Below are 22,537 nucleotides of genomic sequence, written 5' to 3'. Positions count from 1 at the left end.
TGTCTAGACTCAGTACTGGGACATTTATCCAAAACAGGTAAGTAATTACGTTTTCAGATGTTATACGATTTTTGAGGAATATTTAGAAATTGCAGAAATCAACACTTAGAAGACATTTCACAGAAAAGCAGTCAATGGTTTCCTATGGAAGAAAAAGGAGTTAAAGGTAAGTATAGTTGTGGGTACTTTTCAGAGTCAGTGCTGGGCACCAAGATCCAGCACTGGGAGTTCACCTAAGAGCAGGTGAGTAAATTCGTTTTTGGTACTCGGCTGATTTTTGGTGAATATTTTGAGTTTTGAAAAGTTCACACTTAGAAGATTTTCCAAGAAAAAGCCAGTCAATGTTACCCTATGAGGAAAATGAAGTTAGCGGTTTAAGGGTAAGTATTCGACTGGCAGAGTTGAAGTTCTGGGCATAGACTCAGGGGTCCCCCAGTGTCAGGTAAGTACAGTCAGTTCACCCTCAGCGGTTTCAGGACGGCCGGGTGCAGAGAGAGGTAGGCCCAATGTTATCCTATGAGGGATAGGGGGGCCTGGGTCGGTGGCTGCTGTCGGGCAAGCCACGCGGCTGTGGGAGCTGGGCTCCTGGTCACTTACTCGGGGCAAGTGGGGAAGTAGGTTAGAGTAGAGTTTTCACTGCCAGGGCCACTCGGGCGGCTGGCTGCAGGGTGCTTTTGAGCCGTCGGGCGCTCTATTGATTTCTGTGGGAAATCTCCGGTTTGGAAGAAGACTGCAGGCTCGGGGACGAGGACTCTTCGGGTGCCACCACCACTTTGAGGGATAAGTTGGGTAGTTGGAGGATAGGTAGGTACCCCGGGATTGGGCACAGAGGGCCGTGGGGCGCCGGGTGCAGGGGTGCCTTTTGATGTCGGAAATCTTACCCTCTTGTTGATCACGGTTGGGGTGGCACTCTGTTCTGAGACTGCAAGCTTCTTCAGGATAGTCGAGGGGGGTCCTTGGGTGCCGGACTCGGGGTCACAGTCGCCGTGGGGTCGTCCTCGTGGGTTTAGTTCACTCCGGCACCGGCCAGGCTTGGCGGGTGCAGAGTGGGCTGGGATCGCGGTTCCGGGCTGCTGCCAGGGGTGAAAGGTAGGTTCTGAGTAGAGCCTCTACTCATGGGAGTCCCAGGGGATTAGAGCTCAAAGGTAGCCAGGTCCTCCGGGGTTTCTGAGGTTGCTGGCCACAGGGGCTGATGGGTTTGGAGCAGGAGCAAGTCCGAGGTCGACAGGCCGGTAGGGCTGGGGCCAAAGCAGTTGGTGTCTCCCTCGCAGCTGCAGGGCAGGTCTTCTTTTCTTCTCGCTCTTCTTGTAGTTTCGGAATCTGGGGAAGGAAGGTTCAGGGTGCCCCTAAATACTAGATTTAGGGGCGTTACAGGTAGGTGAAGGTCAGGGACCAATGGGTCCTTGTCCTGGGGTGGGTACACCCCCTATCCTGCCCCTTTCCTGTGGGAGGGGGGCAGTAGCCTAATCCTGATAGGGTAGGGCCTCCCATCTTCAAGATGGCGAGAGCCCGGAGATGTGTTTCACCTCGCCTCCCCCACCTGAGGGGTGGGGTGGGCAGGCTGGCACATCCCCTGTCCTTGTATGGGGTTTCCAGCTAAGCTTCCCGCCAGAGTGGGATGTTGCAGTGGCCTGGGGAAACTCCTAGAGGCGGCAGGCCTTTGAAGCTTCCCTTTGCTCATCCTGGGGGAGGAAATTTCTCACCTCACCCAGGATGTGCATTGTTGCAGGCCCGGGAGAGCAGGGGCTCTCCCACCCAGGGGTCCAGCAACGTGTCTGCTGTGTGGCAGCCTGGGCAGCCTCAGAGCAGACGTGGATTGTAGGTTAGTTGTAAGGGGGCATCTCTAAGATGCCCTCTGGGGTGCTTGGTACGTTAAATCTCACACTGGCATCAGTGTGGGTTTAATGTGCTGAGAAGTTTGATACCAAACTTCCCAGTCTTTAGTGTTGCCATTATGGTGCTGTGGAGCTCGTGTTTGACGAGCTCACAGCACCATGTACTCTTAAATGGCAGCACTGCACTTACAGTGCCCGGGAATGGACCTGGGTACTGTAGGGGCACAGGGCTCCTGCTCCTGTGCCCACACCATGGGCATAAGGCACCCAGCCAGAGGGGTGACTGACCTATGCCTTGGCAGTGTGGGTGTTGGGCATGGCACACAGGGATGTGTGCCATGTCGACTCTTCATTTTGTCCTGCACCCAGACACTCAGCCTGCAAAGGCAGTGTGTGTGTGTAAGGGTACAGGGCCCCTAAGGGTGGCACAATGAGTGCTGCAGCCCTTGGGGGCCTTCCCTGGTCACAAGGCCCTGGGTACCTAGGGTACCATTTACTAGGGGCTGACATGTGGCCAGGGTTTCCCAATTTGGAGTTTTTGTGTTTAAGGAAGGAACATAGGCCCTGGGCACCTGATTGGCAGGGGTCCAGGGTACACTCAGTCAAAGTACATTCAGCAATTTAGCAAAAAGTGGGGGCATACCATGCAAGAAAGAGGGCACTTTCTCACACAACCTCCCCCCCCCCCCCCCCCCCCCCCAAACGAAAGGTGATGAGACTAACCTTGTCCTATGGAGTCTTCATTGTCTAAGTGGAAGAACCTGGAAAGTCCATCTGCATTGGCATGGGCAGTCCCTGGTCTATGTTCCACTTCAAAGTCCATTCCCTGTAGGGAGATGGACCACCTTAATAGCTTTGGATTTTCCCCTTTCATCTGCATTAGTCATCTGAGAGGTCTGTGGTCAGTTTGAACCAGGAAGTGAGTACCAAACAGGTATGGCCTCAACTTCTTCAGGGACCAAACCACAGCAAAGGCCTCCCTCTCAATGGCACTCCAACGCTGCTCTCTGGGGAGTAGCCTCCTGCTTATAAAAGCTACATGTTGGTCTTGGCCTTCATCATTGGTCTGGGATAGGACCGCTCCTATCCCTAGCTCAGAGGCATCAGTCTGCACTATGACCTGCTTGGCATAATCTGGAGCTTTTAGAATTGGTGCTGAGCACATTGCTTCTTTCAGGGTGTCAAAGCCTTTTGGCAACTAACTGTCCAGTTCACTTTCTTGGGCATTTTCTTGGAGGTGAGTTCTGTGAGGGGGGTCACAATGGACCCAAATCCCTTCACAAACCTCCTGTAATATCCAGTCAAGCCAAGGAATGCCCTGACTTGGGTCTGGGTTGTTGGAGCTATCCAGTCCATGATGGCCTGGATCTTAGGTTGTAAGGGCTGTACCTGGCCTCCACCTACAAGGTGGCCCAAGTACACCACAGTGCCCTGCCCTATCTGGCATTTGGATGCCTTGATAGTGAGGCCTGCATTGTGCAGGGCCTCTAAAACTTTTCCAAGGTGGATCAGGTGATCCTGCCAGGTGGAGCTAAAGACAGCAATATCATCAAGATAAGCTGCACTAACGGACTCCAGCCCAGCCAGGACATGGTTCACCATCCTCTGGAAAGTGGCAGGGGCATTCTTTAACCCAAAGGGCATCACAGTAAACTGATAATGTCCATCAGGGGTGGAGAATGCTGTTTTCTCTTTTGCTCCTGGGGCCATGCCAATCTGCCAATACCCTGCAGTTAAGTCAAAGGTACTGAGGAATTGGGCAGCCCCTAATTTATCTATCAGTTCATCTGCTCTTGGGATAGGGTGAGCATCTGTCTTGACAGAGTTGAGCCCTCTATAGTCCACACAGAACCTCATCTCTCTCTTTTCACCCTGTTGATGAGGTTTGGGGACTAGAACCACTGGGCTGGCCCAGGGGCTCTCAGAGGGTTCAATGACCCCTAACTCCAGCATCTTGCTGACCTCAGCTTTGATGCTCTCCTTGACCTGGTCTGACTGTCGATAGATTTTGTTTTTGACAGGTGCACTGTCACCAGTGTCCACATCATGGGTACACCAGTTGGTCAGACCAGGGGTCAGGGAGAAGAGGCTAGCATACTGCTGCAAGACTTGCTTGCAGTCAGTCTGCTGTTGGGCAGAGAGGGTGTCTGATAAGATCACACCATCCACTGACCCATCCTTTGGGCTGTAAGAGAGGAGGTCAGGGAGAGGTTCACTCTCTGCTTCCTGCTCCTCATCAGTCACCATCAGCATGGTGATGTCAGCCCTGTCATTGTAGAGCTTGAGGCGGTTCACATGGATGACCCTCTTGGGTGTCCTGCTAGTGCCCAGGTCAACTAGATAGGTGACCTCACTCTTTCTTTCTAGGATAGGGTAAGGGCCACTCCATTTATCTTGGAGAGCCCTTGGTGCCACTGGCTCCAAAACCCACACCTGTTGCCCAGGTTGAAATTCAACCAGTGCAGCTTTTTGGTCATACCAGTGCTTCTGGAGCTCCTGGCTGGCCTCAAGGTTCTTGGATGCTTTTTCCATGTACTCAGCCATTCTGGACCTTAGGCCAAGCACATAGTCCACTATGTCTTGTTTGGGTTCTTGAAGAGGCCTCTCCCAGCCCTCTTTTACAAGACAAAGTGGTCCCCTTACAGGATGACCAAACAGAAGTTCAAAGGGTGAGAAACCTACTCCCTTCTGTGGCACTTCTCTGTAAGCGAAAAGCAGGCATGGTAACAGGACATCCCATCTCCTTTTGAGTTTTTCAGGGAGCCCCATGATCATACCTTTAAATGTCTTGTTGAATCTCTCAACAAGGCCATTGGTTTGTGGGTGGTAGGGGGTAGTAAACTTATACTGCACCCCACACTCCTTCCACATGTGTGTTAGGTAAGCAGACATGAAGTTGGAACCTCTGTCTGAAACCACCTCTTTAGGAAAACCCACCCTGGTGAAGACACCCAGGAGGGCCTTGGCTACTGCAGGAGCTGTAGTAGTCCTAAGGGGAATTGCTTCAGGGTACCTAGTGGCATGATCCACTACCACTAGAATAAATTTGTTCCCTGAGGCTGTGGGTGGCTCAAGTGGACCCACAATGTCCACTCCTACCCTTTCAAAGGGGACCCCCACCACTGGTAGTGGAATGAGGGGGACCTTTGGGTGGCCACCTGTCTTGCCACTGGCCTGACAGGTGACACAGGAGCTGACAAACTCCTTCACCTTTTGGTGCATCTGGGGCCAGTAGAAGTGACTCACTAGCCTTTCCCAACTTTTGGATTGCCCCAGATGTCCAGCCAGGGGGATGTCATGAGCCAAAGTTAGGAGGAACTCCCTGTACTTCTGTGGCACTACCACCCTCCTGGTGGCTCCAGGAGTGGGGTTTCTTGCCTCAGCATACAGTAATCCCTCTTCCCAATAAGCTCTGTGGGTACCACTGACATCTCCCCTGGCTTCTGAAACAGCTTGCTGCCTCAGGCTTTCAAGAGTGGGACAGTCTCGCTGACCCTGGCACAGCTCTTCCCTAGAGGGTCCCCCTGGGCCCAAGAGTTCAACCTGGTAAGGGTCAAGCTCCATGGACTCAGTTCCCTCAGGGGTATCCAAATCCTCTCCCTGGGGAGAGGGGTCCTGAATGGTTTGCTGTGTAGAAGCTCATTCCCCAGTCTTCTTTCCTCTTCTCTTGGTTGGCTGGGCCATTATTCCAGGCTCCAGACCTACTTTTTCACCCATCCTCTTGCTCTGTGCTCTGGTTTGCACACACACCAATTCAGGGATGCCCAGCATGGCTGCATGGGCCTTCAGTTCAACCTCAGCCCGGGCTGAGGTTTCCAGATCATTTCCAAGCAGACAGGCAGCTGGCAACTTTGGAGAGACCACTACCTGTTTCAGGCCAGTAACCCCCCCCCCAGCTCAATGTTACCATGGCCATGGGATGGCTAGTGGTGACACTGTCAGCGTTGGTGACTGGGTAAGACTTCCCAATCAAGTATTGCCCAGGGGAAACCAGTGTGTCTTTCACCATAGTGACACTGGCACCTGTATCCCTCAGAGCTTCTACCCTAGTTCAATTCACCCAGGGGTACTGCAAGTATTTCTTTAAGTTGGGGGGCCACACAGCTACAGTGGCAAACTCCACTTCTCCCAAGGAGACTAGACTGGCTTCAGTGTGTTCCCAGATTTGCTCAGGGTACACCTCTGATCCCATTTGTATGCTTGCTGCCCCAGGAGTAGCTGTACTGGGTGCCTTAGGGGCTTTGTTTTGGGGGCAAGCTACAGTTAGGTGTCCCTGCTTTTTACAGGTATTACACCAGGCCTTTAAGGGATCAAAGTTCTTCCCCCTATATGGTTGGGGCACATAGGGAGTAGTTTGGGTCCCACCCACCTGAACAGGTTTTTAGGGCCCTTTGGAAGACTCAAACTTTTTATCTTGGGGATTCTCACCACCTTTCCCCTGGGGAGGTTTTGGGACCACTTTCTTCTGGTCACCCCCAGTGGTTGTCTTAGTCACCCTAGTCTTGACCCAGTGGTCTGCCTTCTTTCCCAATTCTTGGGGAGAAATTAGACCTAGGTCTACCAAATGCTGATGCAACTTTTCATTTGTGCAGTTACTCAAAATATGTTCCTTCATGAATAAATTGTACAATCCATTAAAATCCTGCACACCATGTCCATCTAACCAACCATCCAGTGTCTTCACTGAGAAATCTACAAAATCAATCCAGGACTGGGTCTGGGTTTTGTGAGCCCCCCTGAATCTAATTCTATACTCCTCAGTGGTGAATCCAAATCCCTCAATCAGAGCTTTCTTCATGAGGTCATAGGATCCTGCCTCTGGCCCAGAAAGGGTCAGAAGCCTGTCTCTGCAGTTACCAGAGAACAGTTCCCACAGGAGTGCCCCCCAGAGAGGTTCTTCACTTTTCTGATATCACAAGCCCTCTCAAAGGCTGTGAACCATTTGGTGATATCATCACCTTCCTCAAATTTAGGAACAATCCCTTTGGGGATTTTAAGGTCAGAAGTTTCCTCCCTATCCTTATTTTTATTATTGCTGCCACCATTGATGGGTGCTAAACCCATCTCTCTCCTTTCTTTTTCTAGAGCCAGGAGCCTGGACTCTAGCTCTAATCTTTTGGCCAGCCTCACAAGGCTGTCCGCTTCACTGGGGGGTCCCCCAGTGTTCTCTCTGGGACCAGAGCCACCTGTGTAGTCTCTAGGTCCCCAGATGCTAATCCTTGGATTGGAGGGTATGGGTGCCCTCTCCTCCCTAGGAAATAGCATGGGGGGGTTGTTGTCAACCTCCTCTGCTTCCCTTTCCTCATCTGACTGGCCATCACCATGTTCAGATGGGTGGTCCTTAGCATACTCAGCCAAGAGATCCTGGAGCCCTAGTTTGGTTGGATGCAGGCCCATTTGTAAATTTTTAAGTTTGCATAAGGACCTCAATTCCTTGAAAGACAAGTGTAAGTAAGGTGTGAGGTCGAGCTCCTCCACCAGGTCCATGTTATTATTATCACTAATAGCTGGGTTTGTTTGAGACATTCTAACCTGACAGTTCTAACCCTCTACCCTGACTATAGTGACTTTTATTTTTCTAAAATTCTAATGGGACTTAAGCAAGGCCCTAGCAAGACTTTTAGTAATTTTGGAAAGACCAATCAGAATTCTAAAGGCAATTTTTAGGAGTTCTGTCGTGTGGTCAGATGGTAACCAAGTAGTCCAACAAATGCAAGTTTGTATCTCACCGCTGATCCACCAATGTGAGAAAGTGGCTCTGTATATACTGTTCCTTAATAGGTACAGGGTGTACAGAGTCCACAGACCCCAAGGGTTTAACAGAGGTTAAAGTTAGATATAACCTTACTCTCCAAAGTGGTAGCCTGGTCGAGCAGTAAGGCAGTATCCGAGGACGTGTAAAGCATTTGTTGTACACACCCAGTTAGCAAATAGTTCCACACACTCAATGACTGAACTCTAGGCCAATGGTTTGTATAAAAAAAATATATGCTTGTTTTATTTTAGAACCAACACTTGGAATTAAAATATATTTTCTCGACAGGAGATGTTTCATAAAAATACTTTTGTATATGCAATTGACTTTTTAGTAAACAGTTACAAATAGTTGCAGTAGGCAACTCTATTTCTAAACACAATACATTGAGACCAATGATAAATTCAGATTATATGCAAAAGATTACTTTGTAGATTACTTTTGTAATTCCAGGCTTGGATCCTAGATCCAGTCCTGGGTCAGTTCTCAGAATCAGCTGTTAAAAGTCGACTTTGGTACTGTAATGATTTTTAATATTTAGCTATTTCAAAAGTGAGCACTTAGAAAATATTTCAGAGCAAACAATCAATGATTCCCTATGGAAGGAAATGTAGGTTACAGGTACAGTAGGTTATCGTTACTTTTGTAATCCAGTACTGGGTGTCTAGACTCAGTACTGGGACATTTATCCAAAACAGGTAAGTAATTACGTTTTCAGATGTTATACGATTTTTGAGGAATATTTAGAAATTGCAGAAATCAACACTTGAAAGAAATTTCACAGAAAAGCAGACAATCGTTTCCTATGGAAGAAAAAGGAGTTAAAGGTAAGTATAGTTGTGGGTACTTTTCAGAGTCAGTGCTGGGCACCAAGATCCAGCACTGGGAGTTCACCTAAGAGCAGGTGAGTAAATTCGTTTTTGGTACTCGGCTGATTTTTGGTGAATATTTTGAGTTTTGAAAAGTTCACACTTGGAAGATTTTCCAAGAAAAAGCCAGTCAATGTTACCCTATGAGGAAAATGAAGTTAGCGGTTTAAGGGTAAGTATTCGACTGGCAGAATTGAAGTTCTGGGCATAGACTCAGGGGTCCCCCAGTGTCAGGTAAGTACAGTCAGTTCACCCTCAGCGGTTTCAGGACGGCCGGGTGCAGAGAGTTAGGCCCAATGTTATCCTATGAGGGATAGGGGGGCCTGGGTCGGTGGCTGCTGTCGGGCAAGCCATGCGGCTGTGGGAGCTGGGCTCCTGGTCACTTACTCAGGGCAAGTGGGGAAGTAGGTTAGAGTAGAGTTTTCACTGCCAGGGTCACTCGGGCGGCTGGCTGCAGGGTGCTTTTGAGCCGTCGGGCGCTCTATTGATTTCTATGGGAAATCTCCGGTTTGGAAAAAGACTGCAGGCTCGGGGACGAGGACTCTTCGGGTGCCACCACCACTTCGAGGGGTAAGTTGGGTAGTTGGAGGATAGGTAGGTACCCCGGGATTGGGCACAGAGGGCCGTGGGGCGCCGGGTGCAGGGGTGCCTTTTGATGTCGGAAATCTTACCCTCTTGTTGATCGCGGTTGGGGTGGCACTCTGTTCTGAGGCTGCAAGCTTCTTCAGGATAGTCGAGGGGGGTCCTTTGGTGCCGGACTCGGGGTCACAGTCGCCGTGGGGTCGTCCTCGTGGGTTTAGTTCACTCCGGCAGCGGCCAGGCTTGGCGGGTGCAGAGTGGGCTGGGATCGCGGTTCCGGGCTGCTGCCAGGGGTGAAAGGTAGGTTCTGAGTAGAGCCTCTACTCATGGGAGTCCCAGGGGATTAGAGCTCAAAGGTAGCCAGGTCCTCCGGGGTTTCTGAGGTTGCTGGCCACAAGAGATGCCGGGTATGGAGCAGGAGCAAGTCCGAGGTCGACAGGGCGGTAGGGCTGGGGCCAAAGCAGTTGGTGTCTCCCTCTCCTTTGCAGCTGCAGGGCAGGTCTTCTTTTCTTCTCGCTCTTCTTGCAGTTTCAGAATCTGGAATCTGGGGAAGGAAGGTTCAGGGTGCCCCTAAATACTAGATTTAGGGGCGTTACAGGTAGGTGAAGGTCAGGGACCAATGGGTCCTTGTCCTGGGGTGGGTACACCCCCTATCCTGCCCCTTTCCTGTGGGAGGGGGGCAGTAGCCTAATCCTGATAGGGTAGGGCCTCCCATCTTCAAGATGGCGAGAGCCCGGAGATGTGCTTCACCTCGCCTCCCCCACCTGAGGGGTGGGGTGGGCAGGCTGGCACATCCCCTGTCCTTGTATGGGGTTTCCGGCCAAGCTTCCCGCCAGAGTGGGGGGTTGCAGTGGCCTGGGGAAACTCCTAGAGGCGGCAGGCCTTTGAAGCTTCCCTTTGCTCATCCTGGGGGAGGAGATTTATCACCTCACCCAGGATGTGCATTGTTGCAGGCCCGGGAGAGCAGGGGCTCTCCCACCCAGGGGTCCAGCAACGTGTCTGCTGTGTGGCAGCCTGGGCAGCCTCAGAGCAGACGTGGATTGTAGGTTAGTTGTAAGGGGGCATCTCTAAGATGCCCTCTGGGGTGCTTGGTACATTAAATCTCACACTGGCATCAGTGTGGGTTTAATGTGCTGAGAAGTTTGATACCAAACTTCCCAGTCTTTAGTGTTGCCATTATGGTGCTGTGGAGCTCGTGTTTGACGAGCTCTCAGCACCATGTACTCTTAAATGGCAGCACTGCACTTACAGTGCCCGGGAATGGACCTGGGTACTGTAGGGGCACAGGGCTCCTGCTCCTGTGCCCACACCATGGCCATAAGGCACCCAGCCAGAGGGGTGACTGACCTATGCCTTGGCAGTGTGGGTGTTGGGCATGGCACACAGGGATGTGTGCCATGTCGACTCTTCATTTTGTCCTGCACCCAGACACTCAGCCTGCAAAGGCAGTGTGTGTGTGTAAGGGTACAGGGCCCCTAAGGGTGGCACAATGAGTGCTGCAGCCCTTAGGGGCCTTCCCTGGTCACAAGGCCCTGGGTACCTAGGGTACCATTTACTAGGGGCTGACATGTGGCCAGGGTTTGCCAATTTGGAGTTTGTGTGTTTAAGGAAGGAACATAGGCCCTGGGCACCTGACTGGCAGGAGTCCAGGGTACACTTAATCAAAGTACATTCAGCAATTTAGCAAAAAGTGGGGGCATACCATGCAAGAAAGAGGGAACTTTCTCACACACAGCAGCTGTGTGCAACACACACACACAACACAATTCAACTGCTTCACTGCTTGGGATTCATAGTGAACCTTTCCAAATCCCATCTCCAACCGTCCAGCATACAACAGTACTTAGGGGCTACAATAAACACTACAAAAGCCCTAGCATATCCCAATCCAGTCAGGATAAGCACCATACAGGCTCTACTCCAGAAATGTCAGCCTCAACACTCATTACCAGTGCCAGTGTTCATGCAGTTAATCGGGATGATGGCCTCAAGCATTCTCTTCGTCCCTTATGCAAGACTCCAGATGAGTCACTTACAGGAATGTTTGGCACGTCAGTGGAACCAGGCTCAAGGTCAGCTGACAGATCTGGTGTTGGTGGATGACCGCACCCATCGCTCTGCAGTGGTGGAACACACAAAACCTTTCCAAAGGGCGGCCGTTCCTCGACCTGGTTCCACAGACTGCAGACAGCTAACAGCAGACTCACTGCGCACCGGCTGGGGAGCTCATCTTCAAACCATTCAGGGTATGTGGACACCACATCAAAAACAATTCCACATAAACTACCTGGAACTGTTTGCAATTTTCCTTGTGTTGAATGCTTTTCAACTCCACCTCATAGGCAAAGCTGTCCTGGTCCGTACAGACAACATGACAGCTATGTACTATATACAAAAGCAAGGGGGAACGCACTCGCTACAGATATAACACCTAGCTCAAAACATATGGAGATGGGGCATTCCACAAAGAAAATATATCCTTGCAGAACACCTCCCAGGTGTACACAATCAGATCACGGATCTGGTAAGTCACCAAACTCAGCAAATCCACGACTGGGAACTTCATCCTCAAGTTCTGCTTCCATTCTTTCATATGTGGGGCCATCCAAAAATAGATCTGTTCGCTACCCACCAAAACTCAAAATGCCCAACCTTCGCTTCCAGGTATACACACCCATTGTCCAAAGGCAATGTGCTATGGATGAACTGGTTAGGCAGATTTGCTTACGCTTTTCCACCTATCCTACTCATTCCGTTAGTGGTTCGGAGACTCAAGCTGCACTCCCTCACAATGATCCTGGTTGCTCCAACATGGGCTCGACAACCATGGTTCACAACCCGATTGGAACTATCAGTAGTTCCTCATCAAAAGCTACGCCCATCACCCATGCTTCTCACTCAGAACCATGGAGAGATAAGACATCCAGATCCCAATCAACTCAACCTTGCGATCTGGCACCTGAGGTCTTAGTGTTTGGCTACCTCAATCTACCGCCAGACTGTATGAACATAATTAGAGAAGCTAGACGTCCTACCACTAGGGCATGCTATGCAGCAAACTGGAAACAATTTGCCATTTACTGCACAAATAACAAAATCACTCCACTAGAGGCTTCTATTCAAAACATTATCTGCTGCCTCTTGCATCTTCAACGATGTAACCTAGCATATACATCTATTAGGCTACATCTCGCTGCAATAGCAGCCTATCTCCAAAACAGACAACACTTGTCTTTGTTTCGGGTCCCTGCTATCAAAGCTTAATGGAAGGACTTAAGCGAATAATTCCACCCAGAGCTCCACCCTCTCCAGTGTGGAACCTAAACGTGGTCCTTACCAGACTCATGGATCCCCCTTTTGAACTCTCTCCTCAAATGTGAACTACAGTTTCTCACCTGGAAAGTGGCTTTTCTAGTCTCTATCACATCTCTCAGAAGAGGGAGTGAACTCCAGGCATTAACCATACAAGAACCATTTTTACAAATACATCATAATAAAGTGGTTCTTCGGACTAATCCAAAATTTTTACCGAAAGTTGTATCTGCCTTCCACCTCAACCAGTCTGTTGAACTCCCAGTATTTTTCCCTCAACCAGACTCAGTGGCAGAAAGAGCTCTCCACACGCTAGACGGTAAAAGTAGGCCTGGCGGTAAATTCTGTTCCGCTCACTGAATTTGGGTAATTTCGCGTCCTGCTGAGAACGCGGAATTGCCCAAAATTCCGCGATCCACGGCTTTGCAGAATTTTTTTGCTTGTTCGCTCTTTCAAAATGCGTGTTTGCAAGATATTTCCCCCCAAGTACGCAAACAGCGTTCGCAAACAGGAAAAAAGTATCGTGAACTGGCGTAACGAGCAATCCCGCGTGTTCGCGGAACTCTGCGTGCTCGCCGAGATTTTTTACCATTTCGCGGAGTTTTGCGTAGCGCGACTACGCAAATTCCACCCACCCCTAGTTAAAAGAGCATTACTCTACTACATCAAAAGGACGAAAACCTTTAGAAAGACTAAACAACTCTTAGTGGCTTTCTCCCCACTCCATAAAGGCAATCTCATCTCAAAAGCAGGAATTGCAAGGTGGATTGTTAAATGCATCCAAATATGCTATGCTATGCTAAAGCCGAACGCATATTAACTATTCCCCCTAGAGCTCATTCTGCACGCAAACTAGGGGCTTCTATGCCATTCTTAGGGAATATTCCCCTGAATGACATCTGCAAAGCATCAACTTGGGCTACACCACACACCTTCACTAAACACTATTGTGTAGATGTGCAAGCAAAACAACAAGCTAGTGTGGGCTAGGCTGTATTACGAACACTTTTTCAGACCACTGCAACAGATACAGGTAGCCACCGCTGAGGAGGTAACTGCTGTATAGTCTATGCAAAAGTATACAATCTGCAGCTCATATGCCTCGAACGCAAAATGCTACTTACCAGTATGCATCTGTTCTTGGCATGTAGAGCTGCAGAGTTATATACGCCCACCCGCCTCCCTGGATACCTCCTATCTGTTCCATTAATATCTTATTTAGATTCATTACACATGGACATCTCTTTCTACTTCTTACTACTCGATCGTAACCCTTCGTAGCAAAAACAATCTAAGGATGGAGTCGATGCCTATGCGCAGTATCGTCCTAGGGAGGAGTCACCTACCTCGTGACTGCAAAGACTTCTTCCAAGACAAAAACAAACTGCAAACATCCGAGCCCAACACCAGATGGCGGTCTATGCAAAAATATACAACTCTGCAGCTCTACATACCAAGAACAGATGCATACTGGTAAGTAGCATTTTCCTTCTGCTGATTACATAAACTTCTTGCAGATTCTTCACTGTCCTCCCTTTTCCGGTTATTAATTTGTGGCACTTGTAATACAACTTCAAGGTATGTAGATGTATTATGTGCTATTGTCGCTGTTGATGCTCTTTTTTTATTACTCGCTGCACGTATTGCAATGGCACAGAAAAGTATCAGAAACTGATGTCAGAGTTCAGATTTGTGCTCTTTTTTTTACCATGTGTGATGTTGATCATGTCTGTCAGACTCCTCATGAATGTTCTAAAGGAGATAAATCTGAGGAAAGATGAAGTATCCACCAGAACTATTGTGACCAAAGAAAAGTGACATTCACTAAAGGAAAGTTTGTTTTTTTGTTGGCTTTATTTACTAAATGCACCAATAACGTGTAAGAAAGTTCGTAAAAAACATGTTTTATCATTCTTCGCCCTGTTGCTTTAATCCTATTGTATGCCTTTTGCTTTCTATTGGTGTACATATGTTATCTGCTTTTGTTCAGAATGTAACTTTTTCCTTTTTGATCTAAAATAGAGAGAAATATGCAATGATGTTTGATGAACCGGTGCTCCTGCAGGCAGGCTCGTGGTATGTTGCTTGGGCTAGAGTATCTGGACCTAGCAGCGATTGTGGCTCTCATGGCCAAGCGACCATTACCACGGACGATGGGTAAGTGCATTCTAAATTCTCATGCTTCTGCAATGTATTCAGGAGGCAAAATAATGTGCATATTAGTATTTGCAAAATCTCCAGAAGTAGTGAAATAAAAATCCCAACTATGAATTATAATTTAGTTTGTATTGATTGCTTTTTCTTTAAGGAAACTTAACCTGTAGGTCTTATGCAGCTGGAATGGCATAGTTGATTCAGTAATTAGTTTCAAAACTCAAATCTGTGAATAAACGTTGTGCTTTTTCAAATGCTACCTCTGCTGAGCATTTATGATATTAATTTTTAGGTCTCGCTTAGGCAGTGCATGCGCTATCTCCATTAGACATGCTGTATCTACTCTATGGGATTTCATCATGCCCTTCGCTTTACATTCGTTCCTTCATGTGCCTTTCTAAATTCTTATCTTTTCATTGGTGAAACATTGCTATTTGTCCCATCTGTTGGTATGTTTTTCACTTTAATGGCCACTGCCCTGGTTACATATCCCCCCCTACTCTTCTGTTTATTTATGGTTTGTTCGGTGCACTTTTTTTTTTCTTTGAATTGGTCCTGCACCTTTTATTGCTGGTTTTATTTTGTTTCTGCCTGTTTTTAAAAAAAAATGTTGGCATTCGTTCCTGTACACGTTCACACGATCCAATACGTGTTAACTAGAAACTAGACAACTGCACTCGGGTGCCCCAGTGCCACTGGTGGTGCAGTACCTACTTTGGTCAGACCCAGTGTTGACCCAAATCCCCGGAGACTGAACTTGAGAACTGTTTACTTACCTGTAAATTACTCACTTGTCTTATTCCCATAGGATTGCATTGGTCTCTCACTGTATTGTGCCAAGTATGATCCTGCATACAATGCATCTCTTTCTGTATTGAAAAGCATGTCCTGCACATGCAAAGTATTGTTGATGCTATACAAAACTTATTGCCAATGATTGAAAGTATTGCATAAAAGTCTACTTACCTGTAACTGAGTTCAACTTGGTTCCTAGAAATAAAAGTTACAAAAGTAATATTTTTCTAAAACCATTGGCATGGAGTCAGTCATTGAGTGTGTATTCCTGCCTTGTATGAGTACGTACACCAAATGCATTCACACTACCCTCTGATAAGCCTAACTGGTCAGCCCAGCTACCACTAAATTGTGAGTAGGGTATTATCTACTTTAACCTCTGCAGTACCCTTGGGGACGCACTAGACTTTATGCACATTATACCTCTTTTTGGTATAGTATAAACGGAGCCAGCTTCTTACAAGCAGCATTTGTTTATATCTTTGAATTCACAGAATTAATGTATGTTCTTGCGTGTACATTGTAATAAATCACTCGTGTAGTCCTTATTTGGCATTTAGTATTTTTGTTTATCTTCTCATTTATTTGTTTCCGCATTAATGTTAATTTTATGCATTGTTGAGGTAAAGACTGCAATGAACATGGAATATTCAAACGATCTGATGTGGTATGATGGCCTCCAGATTGCCTACAATTGTCCTTCCGACTCTGTCCACCAATTTTTGTTGACAGTGAATGACCCTGCAGGCATTGATAATTTAGGACAGAAAATATAACCAGTGTTCGTAGTTCTATTTATTGCCCAAAACAGGCATATATATCGTTGTCATTTCATAAGAGAGCAATTAGACTTAAGCGATCACTGCTTAATTTGTGCATATTTCAGAAGCTGAGGTTCATAAACAGGTCACAAACCCCCTTAGATTTTGCTCCACTTTGCACATAGAGCAATAGCCTTCTCAGGATTCTATGCTGCTTGATAGTGAGCGTAATGGTAATGCACATATAGTTTTGCAGCGTGAATCCTCCTCTGGATTTACATGCTGTGCATCATTCCGCCATCTAGTGGTTGTAAGAAAGTGGCTCTGTATATACTGTTCACAAATAGGTACAGTGTGCACAGAGTCCACATTCCCCAGAGGTTTGGCAGAGGCTAAAGTTAGATATAACCTTACTCTCTAAAGTGGTAGCTTGGTCGAGCAGTAAGGCAGTATCAGAGGACAGTGTAAAGCATTAGTTGTACACACTCCGTCAGCAAATGGTCTCACACACTCAAGAACTGAACTCTAGGCCAATGGTTTGTATATAAAAATATATCGTTTTATTTTAGAACCAAAAATAGGAATCAAAATATACTTTCTCCGAATGAGATAATTTAGTTAGATACTTTCAATAGGCAATAGACTTTCGAATGCAATAGTTAAAGTTGTTGCAATAGGCAACACAATTAGAACATTGAGCTCAATGGGAATTTATAGGTAAATGCAATCAATTACTTTTAGGATTACTTTTCTAACCACAGGACTGGATCCTATATTCAGTCCTGGGACATTTCCTGGAAACAGGTGAATACGTTTTGGTTACAGGTATGTTTTTTAAGGTATATTATTGTATTTTAAAAGTTGAGACTTAAAAACGTTTTCACATAGAATCACCAATTTTATCCTATGGGAGGAAATTCACTTAGCAGGTAAGTAGGGTTATCATTACTTTTTCTTATTCAGTGCTGGATTCTGGATTCAGCACTGGTGCATCTCCTGTAAACAGTTGAAAGAAATCATTTTTGTTAAACAGGCGATTTTTAAGGAATATTTGTAAGTTTGAAAAATCGACAGAAGAAAATCTGGCAAAAACCAGGCAATGTTATCCTACGGAGGAAAATCAAGTTATCGGCTTTTGGGCAAGTACTCGCCTGGCAGAGTTAAGGTTCCGGGCATAGACTCGGGGGTCTCCCAGGGTCCGGTAATTACAGTTGTTACACCCTCAGCGGCACAGGGGCAGCCAGGTGCAGAGAGAGTTAGGCCCAATGTTATCCTATGGCGGGCAGGGGGCATTTGATTGGTGACTGCTGGCAAGCAGGCCATGCGGCTGTGGGAGCTGGGCTCCTGGTCACTTAGGGCAAGTGGGGAAGTAGATTGGGTTAGATGTTGCACTTCCAGGGGCACTCTGGCGGCTGGGTGCAGGGTGCTTTTGAGCCATCGGGCTCTCAATGGTTTTCTATGGAGAAGCTACAAGACGAACAAAGGCTGCAAGCTCGGGGGCGAAGATTCTAAAGGTGCGACCACCACTTCGAAAGGTAAGTTGGGAAGCTGTAGGTTAGGTAGGCAACCAGGAGCTGGGCACAGGGGGCCACAGGGCGCTGGGTGCAGGGGTGTCTTTTCGCGTCGGGAAATCGTACCACAAGTACTCTCAACACGACCCCCACGACGTCTGCATCCTCTGCCTGCCCGAAGATCACCAGGACAAGGACTGTGAGACCTGCGCAGCGTTCCTGACGTAGACGCTAAGGACACGCCGAAATCAAAGAAAGGCCTACTACGCCACAATGTTGCAGGCAATGAAGAAAACCTCCCTGAGAGACCAGGGTTTCTCTAGCGACGAGGAAGAATATGGAGCACGAGCGGAAACGACACACGAGGAATCGGACATCGAGGTCCTAGAGGGAGACTTCAAAAAAACACATGCCGAGAGGAAGGCAAAGGATCTGGAAAAGGAGAAGGTTAGACACCATAAGGATCTGTCGGAACTGAAGGGCTACGAACATAAGGCGCACAAGGCAGCCCCAACGCCGAGCAAGAAGGCAATAGAGGGTCAGCCGCTATTAGAAGAACCCCACGGAACCCAACCAAAGGTTACAGAAGAGGGAAAATCGCCAAAAAGGCTAAAACAAAGGGTCGACACCGAACCCGCAAGAAAGGGCACTACACCTCCGAAGACTAACGTCGGGAAGAAAAGAAAATCTCTGGCCTCTGACGCAGAGGGGGCCCTCGCGGTCGAAAAGAAAAGTAGAAGACTCCAGGAGGAAATGGATGTGCTCCTACAAAAGGAAAAGGAGTCCGATGCCTCACTGAAGGATTTTCGAATCCCAAAGACCATGGCAGCCGAACCAGAGACCGTTGATGCCGAAGAGGCAGAAGATGAGGAAGAAGGTATCTTTGACTCCCCTCCAACACCAGAACCTCGAGGCGAAGAAACCGAGGAATACGGAGACATTCCTGAAGAGGAGGAAAACTCTGAAAATTTCGAGGATGAGTGGAAAGACCTTGACACCAAGAGCCCAAAAGAAGAGATTTGCAATTACCCCTCGAAAGCTTTGCCTCTAGATGACATTGCTTTCTATAATGACATTGTAAAAAGCGCAGCAAATCAATTTAGTGTGCCCTTAGAAGAAGAAAAAAGGGACACATGCTTTTTGCTAGAAACCCTTGCACCAGCTACGAAAGGAACACAATCCCTTCCAATGCTGCCCAGTATTCTGGATCAAGGCAAAGAAGCCTTTAAGGGACCAGCCTCGAGCAAAGGGGTAACCCGTAGAGTGAAAATAAAGTATAAACCCTCCTCAAAGGACCCTAAATATATTCAGGTTAGTATAATACCCGACTCAGTTATTGCCACCACAGCCAGGAGGAGAGCAAATTCAGTCTCCAACACCGGGCCTCCACCAGAAAAGGAAAGTAAGAGGATTGACATGGTGGGGAGAAGGATAGAAAAGAAGGCAGCAACACAGTGGTGTATTGCTAACTCAAATGCCCTACTGAATAGATATGGCCACCAGCAGTGGGATGACATAGAGGAGTTGTTGAACAAACTACCTGAGGAGGGCAACATCGATTGTCCAGGAGGGGAGAACGTGGTAAACACATGTCTAAAGTCAGCTTTAGATGCAGAAGACACTGCTAGTAGGCAGATGTGCACAGGAACCATCATGAGAAGACATGGCTGGCTCAGTATCTCAGGCTTCAAACAGGAAATTCAAACCTCCATCATCAACAGACCATTCAATGGAGAAGCTCTGTTCGGCAAAGAGGTAGATGAATTCCTTCAAGAAATTAAGGACAACGAAACAGCAAGGTCAGTGGGGGCCCTGCAGCAATGAGGTTCATTTAAAAGAGGGGGATTCAATAATAGGAAGCCCACAGGTAGGGCCTCCTTTGGCCAAGGACAACAGATGGCACAACAAACTCGAGGGCAGAACACAGGTAAACAGATGGGTCAGCAGTCAAGCTACCAAGGTTGGCAACAACAACAGAGGCTGCCCTTTCAAGGAAGAGGCAATAGCTGAGTAAGAGGTCAATTCTCTACAGGAAGAGGAAATGGCTCTAACTGACTCAATCACAAACAAGGACCCACACAAGAAACCAGTGGGGGGGGGGGGGAAGGGGGGAAGGATATCCTTTTTCCACAGGCAATGGGAAAAGATCACAACAGACAATTGGATTTTAAATTTGGCAAAATACGGATATTGCATAGAGGTAACAAAAATGCCACTTGCAAACACACCAAGAGAAAGAAAATGAAGGAGACCAGAACAAACACTGCTAAACGCAGAGTTCAAGGAACTATGCCTAAAACAGGCAATAGGAAAAGTACCGAAACAAGAATGGTTCACAGGAAACTACTCCCCATATTTCATACCTAAACTAGATCAAACTCTAAGACCAATCATGGACTTAAGATTCATCAACAAGTAAATACTAACACAATGCTTCAAAATGTGTTCCCTCCAGGAAATAATACCACTAATTCAAAAGGGGGATTACTTGGCAACAATAGATCTCAGACACCTACTTACATATCCCCATGAACAAAAGCCACAGTAAGTACCTAAGAGTTCGAGGCATATGAGCTGCAGATTACACACTGTGCATAGATCGCCATCTGGTGTTGAGCCCAGATGTTTGCAGTTGTTTTTCCTCTTGGAAAGTCTTTGGAAGTCACGAGGTCGGTGACTCCTCCTTTGGATCGTATTGCGCATGGGCTTCGGCTCCATCCTCAGATTGTTTTTTTCCACCATCGGGCTCGGATGTGATCTTCGCGCTCCGGTTCCGAACAGTTTCCAGTTCTTCTATCGACGCGCAATCCTCACCCTAATTCGCGGTATTGTTTTCAATCGCGATCTCCACACTCGGCGTGGCGCTCATCGATCAAGACCTTCGATTCCAGTCGTCGACGATGGCCTGCAGGTCTACCCCAGCTCCGGTCCTGGCTAATGGAAAGGACTCCCTTCAAGAAGTGCCCTCGATGTGGGTTCAAATTCCCCCACACCTACCTTCACGAAGTATGTAACCTCTGCCTCTCCCCTGAACACGAGGCTCAAGACTGTCCGGCGTGCAAGTCCTTCCGGTCCAAGAAAACCATTCGAGACCGAAGGGCACGAAGAACTATGGCACACTCGTCGACGGCGATTCCAGACAACATCTTCGGGGAAGGTGTCGACGCTCCAGAAGGACAACACACCGACGAGGGCCTCGTTAGCGCCTCTGAAGCCGACGATTCAGATGTGGAGAACATCACTCCGGCACAGAGGGTCGTGAGCACCATAGCGCCCCCCCCCCCCAAACACCCTCGACGGCACCGAAAAAGGCTTCGGTCACGCCTTCGCCTCCAGGCCTAGGCACGACCAAAGACACTGCTTCCCACACTGCACCTTCGGGACTGGCAAAGAAGCCTATTAAGCATTCTCGCGGCTCGGGCTCGAGCCAGCCCACCGTCGGTGCCGAGAAACACTCCTCCGCACCGACGCCGAAAAAGAAAATTGCCTCGTCCTTGGCACCGAGCTCCATACCGAAACACTCGCCGCCGAAAACCAGCTCCTCCGTACCGACACCATCCCTGCCCTAGAGCAAAAAACACAAGGCCACGACACCGATATCTCGAAGCCGAAAACCATCGCGGCACCGAGTAAACAGACAACCCTTTCCAGGCCGCATAGTTCCAAACAACGGACTAGTGCAGACTCTAAAAGAAGAAAACCAACGGCCCGATGCCTTCGGTGCCGATGGACAAGCCACCCTCGGAAGAACTTTTTACAGCTGATCCATTGCAAAAGACATTGATCAAGGACCCCAAAACCGGACATTTGATGCTCAGCATCAAAAAGAGACAGCTGGAAAAGCCTGCCCCAGCTCCACCTCCAAAGAGGAAGGACTCTGCTAACTCCCCTTTCAGAATGCCTTCACCACCTCCTCCACCCCCTCCACCACCCCCTCCACCTTCCCCTCCTCCACCTTCTCCCCCCCCCCACCTCATCATTCCCCCACACCCTCTCCGGATGATGATAATGATGTCTATGATGACAAAGGGGACGTACCCCATGACCTACCTACAGGGGACCCCACTCCCACAGGCTCCCCAGACCCATGGGACGACTATAACATTCCTGACATTCCTAACGTCCGCAAGATGATCTCTGCCCTTCGAGACCATCCCCACCAGAAGACTCATTGGGGTTCAACCACTTACTCCAAAGGGCTGCACACTATCACGGTGTGGATCTCCATACCGACCCCGTGGAGGAGGAATTCCTTCTCGATACTTTTGACACCACGCATAGGGCCACCTCCATACTGCCCATGCTCAAAGGAGTTATCAAACACTCGGCGGAGGTCTTTAAAGACCCAGTCAGACCCAGGGTCATTAACCCGCGCATAGACAAAAAATATAAAGCTGCCCCTACAGATCCCGCCTGCATCAGAGGGCCAGCACCACTAGATTCCCTAGTAGTGTCTACAGCATGAAAGAGGGCAAACTCCCAAGCGTCAGGCGAAGCACCACCACCTGACAAAGAGTCAAAACACTTGGACGCATCGGGCAAGCACACTGCATCCCAAGCTGCCAACATATGGCGCATCGCTAATACACAAGCGCTACTGGCAAGATACGACAGGGCCCATTATGACGAACTAGAAGCCATAATGCAACACCTCCCTGACAAATATAAAAATAGGGCAAATGAGTTAATTCAGGAGGGCAAAACCATTACCAATACCTCCATCCGCTGTGCCCTAGATGCAGCCGACACCGCCTCCAGAGCCATTAATACCAGCATCCTCCTCCGTCGCCATGCCTGGCTCAGGATCTCAGGTTTTAAACCAGAAGTGCAAGCTTTCATCTTGAACCACCCCTTTGACCAGGAACATCTGTTCGGCCCAAAAGTGGCTGAGGCCCTAGAAAAAATGAAAAAAGACACCGATACGGCGAAATATATGGGAGCCTTACAATCGCACCCTCCCAGGCGC

At 48.3% G+C, this 22,537-nt stretch overlaps 1 protein-coding gene across 15 annotated transcripts in view; it reads left to right on the top strand.

The window, feature by feature from the left end:
- The window catches only part of MYCBP2 (MYC binding protein 2), a 1,771,217-nt gene that overhangs the window by 529,545 nt on the left and 1,219,135 nt on the right, over positions 1 to 22,537 (top strand). For all 15 annotated transcript variants that reach the window (XM_085622060.1, XM_085622057.1, XM_085622054.1 and 12 more), the window contains one exon: positions 14,373 to 14,507. In XM_085622060.1, coding sequence (XP_085478186.1) covers positions 14,373 to 14,507 — 135 coding nt within the window. The remainder of the gene's footprint in view (positions 1 to 14,372; positions 14,508 to 22,537) is intronic.

The sequence above is a fragment of the Triturus cristatus genome, chromosome 8 (genome assembly GCF_964204655.1).
Source record: "Triturus cristatus chromosome 8, aTriCri1.1, whole genome shotgun sequence".
Classification (NCBI taxonomy): domain Eukaryota; kingdom Metazoa; phylum Chordata; class Amphibia; order Caudata; family Salamandridae; genus Triturus; species Triturus cristatus.
The sequence above is the reverse complement of the archived record's forward strand: the minus strand, read 5'-3'. Positions and strand labels throughout refer to the sequence as shown.